The sequence below is a fragment of the Lepisosteus platostomus genome, chromosome 7 (genome assembly GCF_059453375.1).
Source record: "Lepisosteus platostomus isolate fLepPlt1 chromosome 7, fLepPlt1.hap1, whole genome shotgun sequence".
Lineage (NCBI taxonomy): Eukaryota > Metazoa > Chordata > Actinopteri > Semionotiformes > Lepisosteidae > Lepisosteus > Lepisosteus platostomus.
Window position 1 is genome coordinate 4,390,460 of NC_142617.1, and position 13,622 is coordinate 4,404,081.

General features: G+C 48.0%; 2 protein-coding genes across 2 annotated transcripts; both read right to left on the reverse strand.

Moving 5' to 3' along the window:
• Positions 1 to 250: 250 nt before the first annotated feature.
• LOC148657938 (diamine acetyltransferase 1-like) lies at positions 251 to 4,025 on the reverse strand. The gene is made up of 6 exons (XM_088638685.1): positions 3,628 to 4,025; positions 2,906 to 2,957; positions 2,721 to 2,804; positions 1,474 to 1,575; positions 1,327 to 1,367; positions 251 to 823 (listed from the first exon to the last, which is right to left on the reverse strand). Exons 1-6 carry the CDS (start codon positions 3,691 to 3,693, stop codon positions 641 to 643), a joined length of 528 nt encoding a protein of 175 aa, XP_088494811.1. The 5' UTR covers positions 3,694 to 4,025; the 3' UTR covers positions 251 to 640.
• A 5,161-nt stretch (positions 4,026 to 9,186) lies between these two features.
• On the reverse strand, positions 9,187 to 12,836 carry LOC148657939 (diamine acetyltransferase 1-like). Its single transcript, XM_088638686.1, has 6 exons — positions 12,583 to 12,836; positions 11,953 to 12,004; positions 11,319 to 11,402; positions 10,070 to 10,171; positions 9,942 to 9,982; positions 9,187 to 9,709 (listed from the first exon to the last, which is right to left on the reverse strand). The coding sequence occupies exons 1-6, from the start codon at positions 12,646 to 12,648 to the stop codon at positions 9,539 to 9,541; spliced, it is 516 nt and encodes a 171-aa protein (XP_088494812.1). The 5' UTR covers positions 12,649 to 12,836; the 3' UTR covers positions 9,187 to 9,538.
• Between the last annotated feature and the right edge of the window lie 786 nt (positions 12,837 to 13,622).

Below are 13,622 nucleotides of genomic sequence, written 5' to 3' on the forward strand. Positions count from 1 at the left end.
GGAGCCGGTCACTTCCCGTTCCTGGCAGTGGCAGCAGCTGTGGAGCTGCATCAGAAGCTCTGAAGCATGAGAAGGAGGGAACACATGACCACACAGATTGCGCAATCGAACCGCTGTTCTCAAAACAGAGGAGGTCAGCGGTGCACTGGAAGAGCCCTGAAGGCTCTGCTTTTCAACAGGAGAAACATCCAACGTGAATGATGGTAACTGCGGTCACTGGCATGCGTCAGTTATTTCCAGAAAACCATGGTCTTCTACAGAACTTTATTAATCACATCAAGACCTCACACAATGGATGTTACCACTCTTACGACAAACGAAAGGTCACTACTTTTACCTCTTCCATTGTGATCTGACAGTCCTCTTGGAAAGCACAGAATACAAATATGAATTAAAAAGACAAAAACAGTACTCCCTTCTGACTGATAACAGCTTCCCAAGATCACGCTAATTCTGTGCACCTTGCAGGGACTGAAAGCTGTCAAACTACTTCTGATAAACATTTTCAAATAAACATAAAACAATCAGCAGTCGTGCATTCTTAGAAAAAATAACAATACAAATTTGAGAGAGCAAGAGATTCTTAGAAGGCGTTGTCACAGAAGAACTGGAGCCCTCCTCCTGCGTGTGGGCCAGGGCTTCACTGACTGCAGCTCTTTTTGGCGGACATCTTCAGCAGGTACTCCTTCTCGATCTCGAAGAGCCGCCAGCCCTCCTGCAGGGACAGGTCCGCGGCGCCGCGCCGCTTGTAGAACTCGATGGAGGGCTTGTTCCACTCGGCCACGATGAAATGCATGCTGCTGCAGCGCGACTTCACCGCGGTCTGGCGGAACGACACGAGGAAATAATAATAAGATCGGGAACAGATCGGGCGCTCCTTCTCTGTCCTATCTCTCATTTCCGGTTCTCGGCTTTCCTTCCGGTGTCTCTCCCTCTCTCTCTGGGGCTATATACTTCTGGGTCTTTCAGTCTGCCTTCGCTCAGCATTGACGTTCGGATGTCCTGAGACCCGCCTACCACCAGGTCGCCCCACGTCGGCTACCTGAGGGCATAGGTTTCTATAAGGCATTCCCCTAACAGCTGAGCCCGGGCTAAGCCCCGTCTCGCCACTACGCATAGGGTCTTCTCGCTCTCCTGCCTCTCCATGGTTCGTCCCTTCCGACATCCGGGACAGAAACTCGGACACGGAGTCCATCGGACCGAGGCAGCGGGTCAGGGTCCGGTGCGTTGGTGCAAAAGGAGTTCTGTGGCACGCGGCTCTGAGATCTGTGTGTGACGTTCTGGAAAATGGAAAAGCAGACAGGCGTTCGAAACAAAAGCACTTACATCACTGAGGCTCCGCAGGATTTCTGATCCTATTCCATACCCTGAAAAACAGGCAGCGCAGGACTAGTCAGCATATCTGGCAAAACTGAAATAATGCTGGCATTTCAGGACATAGGTACTCATTTGTTAATGACGATCACACAGTACCTCTGAATTCCTTCATGACATAGAAGTCTTCCAGGTACAGCAGTTTTCCAATCCAGGGGTCGTAGGTGAAGTAGTACATGGCAAATCCCACGACAGTGTAACCTAAAGCAGAAGGAAACCTTCAATGAGTCTTGAAGCATTCATTGTCATTGCCAGGAGAATTACAGAACTCCATATTTGAATGACTCTTAGGAAAGAGGTGTCATTTCTCTTTGGCACGCTGAACGTTCCTGTGAAAGCATCATTAAACAGCCACACCCATCTATAAAAAAAATACCAAGCTGCTTGTGCTTATAATAGTGGCTTCACCAGGCAAGACAAGGACACCTGACCATCATACTATCTGGCCAGCTGGGAAGAGGTGCAGGGATCTCTAATTACAGAAAATGAGGGCAGCCTTTACCCAAAAAGCAATGGCTGTGCCAGACTAGATCAGTTTACCTGCCTCCTCCTTTGACTGGGACACTATTTTATTAATAATTTAGAAGAGGCATCAGTAACAAGAAAAACCCGTTTCAGACAAAGGTTGTCACCACTGTATGTACACAGGATTGTCAGACGTACTGTACTCTCTGGACAGTGACGCGTTATGATCATGTATGTTTCTGCTGAACGGATAACAGCACACAGCAAAGCTACAGACTGTAATCTGAAAACCGGTGGCAAGTTAGAGAAAATACTTTCAGAAGACCTTTTAAAATCAAACTCTGAAGAGGAGCGAAAGGCAATGTGATGTATTGAGTGTCGTAGTTTCCATCACCCCTCTGAGAGGTACAGTAGGTTCTAGAATCTAAATTTGGCGATTCTTCCTGTTAGCCTTTGCTAGAAATCTGCCAGTGTCCAGCAAAGACATACTGTACAGCCAAGCTGAGCCCACGCAGGTCAGAGAAATCCCCCTAGCATGGGGACTCAGCTCTGGTCCTTCAAGGCCACAGTCCAGCAGGGTCTATAGATCTAGATCTCCAGCTTCTTAAGAACAAGGAAGGGCTTCAAACAGTCCAATTACACAGATAACGTGTGTGTGCTCAATCAGGTTATTAAGGGCCATGGCTGGAAAACTAGAAACCATTTGACTCAGCAGGACTGGACTTGGAACTTGAACAGAGACTCTGAACTCCCTTTCACTTCCTTGTTCTCTTAAACGGTTCTTAGATGTGTTTTGAGGTTGAAACTAACCTTTGACTCTGCACGAAAGTCTCCGAGCGCACATACTGTACACGTGTTTAAAAGAGGTTTACAATCCGTACCCTCGGCTGTCTGCTGCTCCTCGGGAACTTCAGCCACAATGCAGTGGTAGAACGGCAACTCCCCAAACCCGTCCTCCAGCAGCTCTGCGGAGAGACCGGAGGCGCGGGCAGAGAGGGGTTAATACCGGGGATAATACCGGGGACGGGTGTCCACATCTCAAAAGGCCGTGTCCCACCGCTCCTACCTTTCTCGGTCAAGACGACCTGATCTTCCATTTCCTCGAATTTCGCAAGTTCCTGGAAAAAAAAAACAGGACAGACGAAACAAAAGTTATCAGTCGGGCAACGGCACTTAACTGATCGAGCTCGCCGCTTTTCAGAGAGGGTCCACTAAATCCGACAGCTAGAACTGTCCAAAAAGGGGTGTTCTCGAACCGTCGAAAATATACGGCGTGTTTAATATACTAAATTTAACACCGTTAAACATCCTGCTCATCAAGTGTTTTACAGTTACAGTAATATATATATATATGAATCACAGAACAGACAGTGGTGCGGATTCACAGACAGAGCTCCAGCGGTCTCCAAGCTCGTAAGCAGCTCTGATCTCTGCGGTCTGGGCTCATTTTAGCGGAAGCTCTCGCTGGACAAACAGAAAATGTAACCAAAGCGGAATCGTGACGATCGTGGCGTTTTGTCGCTTCAGAAAACGGGAATCATTCTGACGGCTTCGCATTAGCAAAAGTTAGGCTTGTACGAAAAACAAACAGGGCCAGCTTACATGTTAATAAGACTGAAAGTGCTTAAGGGTCCGATTTGATATATTACACCGGATATATTACACAAACATCCACAGAATAATAAGGTAAACACATGGAAGACGCGAATAAAATGTTTTTAAGACTCATTTCCCATCGTATATCGCCTACTGCTCTCAAGCAGCAGTTCACCGGCCCTCGCTGGTTACCTTTATGAGTCGCAGTATGTCAGACACGTCCTTGGGCTCGGCTTTCCGCAAGACGAACTTGGCCATTTTCTTCTTTTGCTCTTTTTCCCCTTTCTCACGAGTCCTCTGAATGTGAAGAGAAGCAGGAGATGTTTCTTCATTCGGCTCCCGGGAGTGTTACCCCCTCCGCTGACAGTCTGGGACCCAGACCCCCGTGCGAACCGATTACATGCAGGCTCGACTGGCGGCGATGCCGGTTGAAATGGGACCCCGTTCAGCCCAGTCGTCCCCGATTTATAGTCGCAAGCAGGAGCCGTTTCGCAATCTGCCGGCTGAGTCAGGTCCGGAGCAACTTAATATCGCCCAGCCCCGGCGAAACTGTGACGTCGCCGCTTCCAAGCGCCGCAGTCACGCGCCTCCCGGCTCCGCGCGCACGCCTGCACCGCCGGGTTGAGGCGACCTCAGGCCCCTAGGCCACAAGTTGTGCAGCACCTCCCACATCCCATCACCGGAGTAAAGCGAGAGAAAACAATTGTTCTTTAACTGTAATTATTCAGTGACGCTTGCGGGGTAAGAGCTGCTAACGGCGATTCAAACGGAATGTCAGGCGGCACTAACAGGGAACACACGCGTACACGGGGAGCCCGAATATACCGACACACAGACACCACACTAGCCTGTCATGCAAGTCCAGCAATACAACCAATAAATCAGATTCGCAGCCAACCTGCCAGCTGACAACAAGAAGGTCAGCACAGCAGGGCGCGTTATTTCGAGAAGAGCAGGGCACCCCCCCACTCGAGCAAGCCCATTGCAGTCAACGGACTCAAATCAGGCAATACACGGCGTCGACGATGAGATGTTTTTCCATATGGGCTTTCCAGAAGGGAACAAACTCGCTGATAACTTCCGAGGGCACGTCCCCGCTGTCGCTGCGCCCCTCGCTCTGCTATAAAAACTTCACCACTGCCACCAGCCTTTGCAAGACGTTAGTCCAACACTCGTATTCATTGTCAAACTGTCTTTTTAGTCCAGAATCTAGTAGACCATTATCAGCGCAGCGCTTAACGTATGCATTTGTCCAGTCGCTATAGCCTACGGTGAGTCCGGACTGATCGTCGCTGTCCCCAAATAACTTACATGCGAAACAAAACACTACCTTCGAGGGGGGGATACAGCAGCCACCCTCTTGACACACACTCGCCTCGCCGTTTCCGAGTTTTCTTTTGAAGAGGGATTTAGAGAAATACCTCTTCTGGTGTTGATGTTGTCTTTCTGACGCTGCAACATCCGCGTCTCGGTTTTTGACGCGGGTTTCCGGGCCCGATGTGGCCCAGCATGCCCGCCTCTGTCCACCTGTTTCACCTGGGCAGGCTGCGGCCTCTGTTGGCTCCACGCCAGCAGGTCCAACAGCCATGGCGGCGGCTCCCGGGTCTTGTGGAGATTTTGGTGGCGTTTCGGACGGCTCGGCCTCCGACGCGTGTTCCTCTGATCCCGTCGCGGGAGCTGCTCGTCCGCATGAGCGGCGTGGATGTACAGTAGACCGCGCCCAGGCCAGAGCTACTGTAGCTGCAGCTGACTTTTCAACCGCGGTTGCTGTAGCACTGTCTGCACCGTTAGCCGTGAACCCAGGACCGGGGTCCGGCTCGGCAAACCTGAAATAACCAGTCTGGGGATCTTTTTTAAGTCGATCCTGCTCACACGGCTCTTTTAACGGCCGTGCGTTTCGTTTTCGCGCCCCGCTATCATATTTTCTGTCGCACATTTTGAGGCTGGCTACCGTCAACCTGTACCAGAAATCACCCGATGAATCCGCCAAAAATAAATCTGAACTGCGAACCCATTGCATCTAACCAATCATTGGTTCACAAATTATTCAACGTTTTTTTATGGACCGATGGGGGCCCACAGGTCCGTTTAAAAAAATACTCTGGACAATCGGGGGCCCCTAGGCTACAGCCTATGCTAGGCTGTTCGCTAATCCGCCCCTGCACCCCTGGTGAAGCGCTTTCTTTAAAAACTTGAATTTAACATCAAATAATGTAAATACAAAAGAACGAAAACAAAACACAAGACAGCACGCTGCCAGATATAATGACTATAATGACATGTCAGAACACAATACGTTTAAAATTTTACATACTGGAAATCAGATCTGATCTGATTTACTTATCGCCTTCCGTCTGCTCGCAGGAAAATGGTGCTGCCCAGGGATGTGGGATATCTGCTACCACATCCTGGCTGTTATTCCAACACAACGGAAGACTCTCCCTTTTCCCAGTGCCCTGTGCCCTGTGCCCTGGAGGCCCGAGGGGCCCCTTGATACAGATATGGAGTTGTAAAACATTCAGAGAAAGTGGGACTTAAGTGTTTCTCTAAAGGCAGTGTTGTCACCTCAGTGGTTGTGTAGTTGTCAATTTACTGAAACACGATTCAATTGACAAATGTAGTTGTCAATTTACTGAAACACGATTCTTCCTTATACTGTCTATAAGTATTGCTATAAGAAGCCTTTTCTACACACTCCTCAAGGAAGCCATCTCCCCTCTCTTGGTATTCTTCAGGATCTACATGTACTGTACGTTTTCATTATCATTTGTGCAAGGTGCTGTCCTGATAGCCTTATAGAGAGCAGAGCTATCATTTCTGCTCTACATAGAGACCACAGGACTTTGTGGTTGATTCTTCTAAAGACCGAAGAATCAATAAAGTGAAAAGTAAAACCGAGCTGAAAGCATTTTATGTTTGGCGTCTGTTTCCCGATGAAAGAGGGTTCCTTTGCAATGTTATGGATGTCAGAATTGTTCATATAACCACTTCTTCCAGGCCTCTGGCTATACGCCCGCTGTGACTGAGTGCATCACAATGGAAACGGTCAGTTGTGACAACACAGTGCTTCTCGTGCACATACGGGCTCACAGAAAAACACCCCCACGCGCGGCTGCAGAGTCAGATGTCAAGGACAAGGGCTGCCCACAGGAAGGGTCTTGTGCAACCTTCTTTACTCTTTCTCTGTGCCTTCGGCAGGACTTGTATTGCTTTGACAACTTGAGCAACTCGGCAGAACAGTTTAGACAGATACAGTATCTCTCCTGCAATCATTTCCAGTTTGTACCAGTCGAGGGTGCCTGCGTCTTTGCAGATCTCGTGTCTTTGTTGTGACTATTAGCTTGCTGCTCCACAGTGTGGCTGGCTTTCCTGTGCACAGTATTCCCTGCCCCTGTCAGCCCGGCTTTGAACCCACCTTCTTCTGCAAGGGAAGCGAGCATGGTTCTGTTTCTGCGGGCTCGCTCCTGCTCCTTGCTCCTTTTTTATGCAAAATAGTGACACCCGCTGTTACTTTTAGATTATGCATATTAGATATTAGAAATATGCAAAATCTGTTCTTCAAGCTTCAAGCAGAATGTCTAACTCTTGAAAGACAGCTTCTTGAAATCCTTTCAAATACTCTAGTATTTTCTGTCTGGAAAAAAAAAACAAATGCTCCATGCATTTCAGTGAATTCTATTAATACCCATATAACCAGATCCTCATGAAGAGCACAACTTAGCTGTTGTTAATGTTCAACAGAAGCCTATTATTTTATCATCCAACGCAGGGTTCTTACTCATTCAAAGCAATTTCATGGTTCAAAGTTTACAGTTTATCATATCTTCAGACAAAAGATACATTCTCATTCTTTGTACATTAAAGACATTTGTTTTTACTGTAAAGGCACTTTGCCATTTAATATTGAATAATATTTAATGCTAACAAGTGTGCATTAGAAATTGGCTTCTTTCTATTGAGCTACTCAGCTTTTCCAGGAGCAGGATCTTATTCCAAGAGCCTGATCGATAGGAAGAACAGGCTCTGCAAACATGTGCAGGTACAGTCCTTCAGCAGCTGTCGAAGGAGAGTCATGCTTCACTGGTGTCAGTGCCCAGGGTGTTACAGTTGTTTGCACCATTTTTTCTAGGAACCAGGAGAGTTCCAACTTATTCCAACCAACTCTGATTCAATGATTCATGACTTTGGGAATCCTGTCCACAGCAGACCAGTGACATGACCATGTCTCTATCTTGCACAGGAGGATATTGAACGATGTCCCCTGGTTAACATTGCAAGCTTCCATTCTGTAGTTCTGTCTGTAATTAGAGGATGGCTGGGCTATTCTGATCCGTCTTAATGTATACATCATCTCTCCACCAAACAGTCATACAGACGAGCTGTGAGCCGGGGTCAAGTTAGCCCACAGTACAATGGCAGCTGTGATTCCTTACAATGTGTTTTTGCTTAAGTGTGAGCAGTACTATAAGTGCAGGGAGTTCACGGAAAGTTACCTGGTCTCCTCATGAGTAATTTAATAACCGAAGAACACGACCTCGGTGTAAAGATGTGAAAAGCACACACTGTAGCTTGTTAAAGATTAAAAGAAAAACAACACTCTGGCTCAAGAACACAACTTTTGCAAGCTAACCTTGAAAGCAAGTTGCAATTCTTCACCGTTCTCTCCATTTCCCTTGCTGCTGGAGTGCAGGCCTCAACGCTAAACATGGAAGGTCAGTCTTTGTGCAAGTTTGCCTAGTATCTTCACTGTAGGGTTCCCCAGTGCTGGGGCCCCCAACCCTCTACTGGTTAGTACACCTGAAAAACCTCATTAAAATCAACAAACCTGGTTAATTTGACCCTTTTCCCAGTTCCTAATAATGTGGTGGTGGTGGTGGTGGTGGGGGGGGGGGGGGGGGGGGGGGGGGGGGGGGATTCTTTTAACTACACAATGGGAGCTTTTAAATTCCCCAAGCACTGATGAGTAGAAAAACTTGCCTAGGTTCTAACCAAGCAGACTGCAGATTCAATTCAGGATTATTTCAGACCTCTGCAGTAATGAAACCCAGCAAGTGTGAGCAAGCGAGAACCCTGCTTAACACGCCAACAACTTGGGAGAAGAGCAACGCCGCTGATGTGGTCTAACAAAGGTCTGATTTTGCTTGAGCAAGCAAGAATGAAAACCTACACCAGTTCTCACTCCAGCGCTGCACAGCCCCACTTCACTACAGCTCTTTAAAAGGCTGGACAGCCATATTTGTATCCCACAGACTTCCTTTGTTTTTTTTTTTAAATAGAAAATTACTATAGTTAAAGCTGCCAGTCGTGACTTGTTCAAGCAACATCCACTAAGTGTATAAGGAGATTTTAACCAGATCTTATATGTAAATACACAGTAGGATGTCAAAAAAGGGTTAATAAACATTCTAAATGCAAGAGTTCAAGCGCAAGTTACTACACATACCGTCTTACACCCATGTAGCTGCCGAGCCCTTTCCAACATATTTTAGAGGCCACTAAAATTGGCAAAATGAGGTCAGCATGTTTCACTTGTTTATGGCTGTGGAGGAGAATATGATTCTCAGTTACAAGAATGTGGGCCTCCTAATGGTAGCTTGCCTAATGAATAGTTTTAGTTTCTTATCCCATTCCCTAGTTCTAGAATCCCATGGATAACTGCTGTGAACCCTTAATGCCGTGAGCACTTTCAAAGCTTGAAAATATAAAATCGACATGAGATGGGGTCACTTAAAAATGAAGACTAAACAGACATGCCAACACTTCATTTTACTTAAGAGCATAAGTCAACAAAATACACTACTGATCTACAAGAACACAAAACACTAACCGAAGCTGTGACAAATTCTAGTTTTCAACTGAACAGTCTCCACAAGCATAAACCAGTGTTACAATGCTGAGTTAGTACGGTCTTATTCAGTTCTTTTGTAAGCTAAGCAAATAGGCATACTTGTGCTACTAGTATAAAAATAGTAAAAATGTCAAAAAGCAGAAGACAGGATACAGGTCAACACGCATGCGAAATTTCTTAAGGTTTGTATAGCTTTAAAAAGCTCCCCTTTCCAGATGGAAGGGCTCCCGGTTTTCCCAGCCACGGATCCGGCCCTCACTCCTCGGCACACATCTTCAGCAGGTACTCCTTGTCGATCCGGAAGAGCCGCCAGCCCTCCTGCAGGGACAGGTCCGAGGCGCCGCGCCGCTTGTAGAACTCGATGGAGGGCTTGTTCCACTCGGCCACGATGAAATGCATGCTGCTGCAGCGCGACTTCACTGCGGTCTGGCGGAACGACAAGTAAAAACAATGACACCCCATGCAGAGCCAAGGCTGACCATCCCTTGGGAACAGTCCACAATCTCTACGTGCTACCACTGAGCCAAGACTAAGGAGCTCCAGAAACGTCACTTAACACTAAAAGGCCACTCCCTTGTTTCCCAGTACTTCATTCCACAATGTAAACCACAGGACCCAAAAACGTCACCCCCACCACCCAAAAGTCAGCCAGCCTTACCTGGCTGAGATACCTCAGGATTTCAGACCCAATACCATCTCCTGGAAAAGAAAAACAAGTTGAATACAATCAACGAAGTCACAGGTCCCACGTGAAAAGCTAAAGCAGCATGTCAGTTTTAAAATTACCTCTGTATTCTTTCATGACATAGAAGTCTTCCAGGTACAGCAGTTTCCCAATCCAGGGGTCGTAGGTGAAGTAGTACATGGCAAATCCTACAACATTATAACCTGGAAAACAGGTCATGACAATTAGAGAAGGTTCTCCAGGCTAAATTAACATTTAATAGAGGGCAACCACAAATTTGAGGAAAGAGGACATGTTCCATGCATGATTGTGTTCTGGGGGACAGTACTTGTCAATTAAACAGCATGTTCAAGTCACGCCGACTTGGACTGCTTGACTTATTTGTCCCCTGAAGCAAAAACCAACAAGATCGCTATCGGATCTACACGGCAGTTCAGAATAAGTCTTAAACTCTAGATATAAAAAGGGTGAACTGTGAATACAGTCAAGACTGAGAAACATCCTTGCGCAGCCAATCGAAGATACCAGTGGATTACAAATACACGCACTGAATAACTTTTTGACCTGCATTGGAGGTGGAACAATGCTTAAATTGCAACTGAAGTCTCCACAGTGAAGAGTGTGGGTCATCGCTGCCAACATTTGAATTTGGAAGAACTCTACAGCCACAGAATTTGCCTGTGTGCAGCTCTTAAAAACAAAAAGAGCACAACCTTCTCCAGGACCTGTCATGCACCCTCTTAATAGAGAGGGCTGCCGGCATGTTCTGAGCTACCGTGTGCAGTTTGGGGCATGGCGCTAGTCCTGTGGGCCTTACCTGGCGTGTTACGATCATGTATGTTACTGTGTAACTGATCTTTCAGTTACCTCCCCGCCCACCCATGTACACGCCAAGGGCTGTGTACATGTCGAAGCAAGAGACTGTAACCTGAAGATTGGGGATAAATTAGAGAGAATACACTTCAACAGGGTTACAAACTCAGTAGCCAGGGTCAACATTCTGCAATCTGGTCAACTTAAAAAAAAAAAGCCACCCTTCTGCTTCAAAACACTGGACGTTCATCTGAATCTTAATGTACCAGCAGCAAGTTTAACATTCCATTTTTTGCACATCCCATAAAATGCTATGTGCAACAATAAGAAAAGCTAGAGAAGACACTGCATACTTCAGTCCTATCTAAAGATAGGAGCCAGACTGATATCCTAGCCACACTGCACAAATAATGCATGACCACACCTGAAAGAGGAGTGCACATCGCATCTTAACCCACACTCAAGGAAACGTGATCATGCATTACTTGAAATGAAAGCGGAGCTTTGGAATTGCAATACTCCCTAAAAAAAAAGTACCCTCAGCTGTCCGCCGGTCCTCAGGCACTTCTGCAACCACGCAGTGGTAGAAAGGGTGATCTCCGAAGCCGTCTTCCAGCAGATCTGCGGAACACGGGGAGGATGGAGAAGAAAAAAAGACTGGAGTAGGAGACGGGCTGGTGAGCGAGACGCCTCGAGCCTGCTGGGGGAGATCGGGGCTGAAGAAGCTGGGCCACTTCCTTGATTGCTAAGCAATGGCTCCCGGGAACGCTTCTGGGCAAAAATAGCGACGCTGGGAGTACAAACCTGAATGTCTACAATCCGACCCATTACGAACCACCACCCTCTTCCCCCGTGACAGGGAAACAATCCTTAGCATAACAGATTGACAGGGCTTTCATAAGGACACCCCTGTACGGCCATCTACAAAGCGAGGATTGACTGAGCAGTAGCACTTCAGCAGCATTCAGCAACACACAGCAAGCTTACATGGATATTTGTGTGGGATGGACGGGGACGCTTATTACGTTATGGGAAAGAAATTCAGGGAGGCTCATGTGACTTGAGAGGGGCCTGGGAGTGCTGCCCGTTCTCTCTGCATGGCCAGCAATGCAGGCCCAGAGTCTGATCAGAGACTACCCCGCTCGGCGGTGCGGCTGCTGGCAAACTGTACCTTTCTCGGTCAATATGACCTGATCCTCCATCTCCTCGTATTTCGCGAGCTCCTGGAAAACAAGACCACAGAAGAGCCCCGTTAAGTCCCGGGTCGCCCCGGCTGTGGGACCCACGCACCTGCCGGTCTGAGGGAGCAGGACCCAGCCTGGGGAAGCGATATTTGGGAGAGGTGTGGGTGGTCAAGGGGATGTATACCCGGGACTAGTTCCTGCGCAAACCGCCAACTCAACTTCCAGGCATTTGTTACTCGCCGCCAACCCGAGCTTAGGATTTGTTTTTTAAATGTCAAAACACCCACCATCCCCCTACCCCTCTCTCTCTCCCCCCCGTCTCCTTACGTGGCTGCAGGTCCCCTGTACCGATAAAGAGGAAACGGTGCGTCGGGAGACGGGCCTGCACCCTGGCCGTCGGACTAGAAAAAACAGCCTCGTTTATCACCTGCGTAACGGCACCGAGAAAGAAACCGTAAAGAAACGCGGCCTGCAAAAAAAAAAAAAAAGATAAATAAAGGAAACGTTTTCAGGTGCTCCAAGACGGGTGCCGACTGTCCGTCTGCCTGGAGAGGTCTGCAAAAAAAACACCCCAAAAACAAAAACAAAAACGCGTCACAAGCCAAACCGGAACTTACCTTTATGAGTCGCAGTATGTCAGACACGTCCTTGGGCTCGGCTTTCCGCAATATGAACTTGGCCATTTTCTTCTTTTGCTCTTTTTCCCTTTTCTCACGAGTCCTCTGAATGTGAAGAGAAGCAGGAGATGTTTCTTCATTCGGCTCCCAGGAGTGTTACCCCCTCCGCTGACAGTCTGGGACCCAGACCCCCGTGTGAACCGATTACATCCAACAGCAGCGGCTCGGAACGGCGCTAGACTGAGCGCTTCCGACCCGGGAGCCTGTATTTATAGGTTCCGCGGGGGAGGGGGCGGGTGCTTGGCGTCTGCTCTTTGTCTGATGACCAATCACAATCTCTATCGAGGCCGCTACGTCACTATGTCTTGTTGTTTACCTCAGGGCTAGTGCTTTGTTGTTTGTCCTCTGCGCCTCTTTAGAGCCCGAAAGAGTTTTTTTTCCCCCTTTTAAGGTGCACACGGAGGCTTTTTAAACAATATTTAACCCAAACTGTTACATGTGGCCTAGCGAATGCTGTGTTAGCACGGTGGAAATTTACCTTTCTTCTGGGCGGTTGGCTTCTGCAGCCTGGTGCCCCAATTAGGGAAAAAAAACAACAGAAACTGTACTGTACAACTGTAGTGCACGTTTGGCTGTAGCGTCGCAAACATAATTTTAAAAAATATCACGTCCGTGTACTTATGGGTTTACTTTGCGTGTCTGTTTCCGACTTGCCGTTTGTTTTTACAAGTGCTGAGGATCTTAACGCCCGATGGAAGGGTCGTTTTGTCCCTTTGTCTCATCAGGACCTCGGGCAACAAGTCGCCAGCGCCGATGCTGAAGCGGCGGGGCCGCTTATCTGGGGGGGCGCTGGTTCTAGAACAATCGGGAGAGCTCTGACCAGTCACGGGACTCGGAATGACCCCCTCCCCGCGGGCCGCATTAAGGACCTTGAGTGCACACCTGTGTCCCCACCCCCGGTGTGTCAGACAGCAGGGCGGGCTCGGAAAATCACAGCGCCGCGGCTCTCTGTCAAACATTTAACACCTCCCCCAACGATC

Bases quoted from the DNA above. Each gene is read 5' to 3' on its own strand.
- LOC148657938 (XM_088638685.1), bottom strand. From the start codon at position 3,693: ATGGCCAAGTTCGTCTTGCGGAAAGCCGAGCCCAAGGACGTGTCTGAC. The intron at 1,576-2,720 runs GTACGGATTGTA...CTTCTGCTTTAG, and splicing joins GGAGCAGCAGACAGCCGAGG to GTTACACTGTCGTGGGATTT. The intron at 1,368-1,473 runs GTACTGTGTGAT...CCTGTTTTTCAG, and splicing joins TGTCATGAAGGAATTCAGAG to GGTATGGAATAGGATCAGAA.
- LOC148657939 (XM_088638686.1), bottom strand. From the start codon at position 12,648: ATGGCCAAGTTCATATTGCGGAAAGCCGAGCCCAAGGACGTGTCTGAC. The intron at 11,403-11,952 runs GTACAGTTTGCC...CGTGTTCCGCAG, and splicing joins GGTCATATTGACCGAGAAAG to ATCTGCTGGAAGACGGCTTC. The intron at 10,172-11,318 runs GTACTTTTTTTT...CCTGTTTTCCAG, and splicing joins GGACCGGCGGACAGCTGAGG to GTTATAATGTTGTAGGATTT.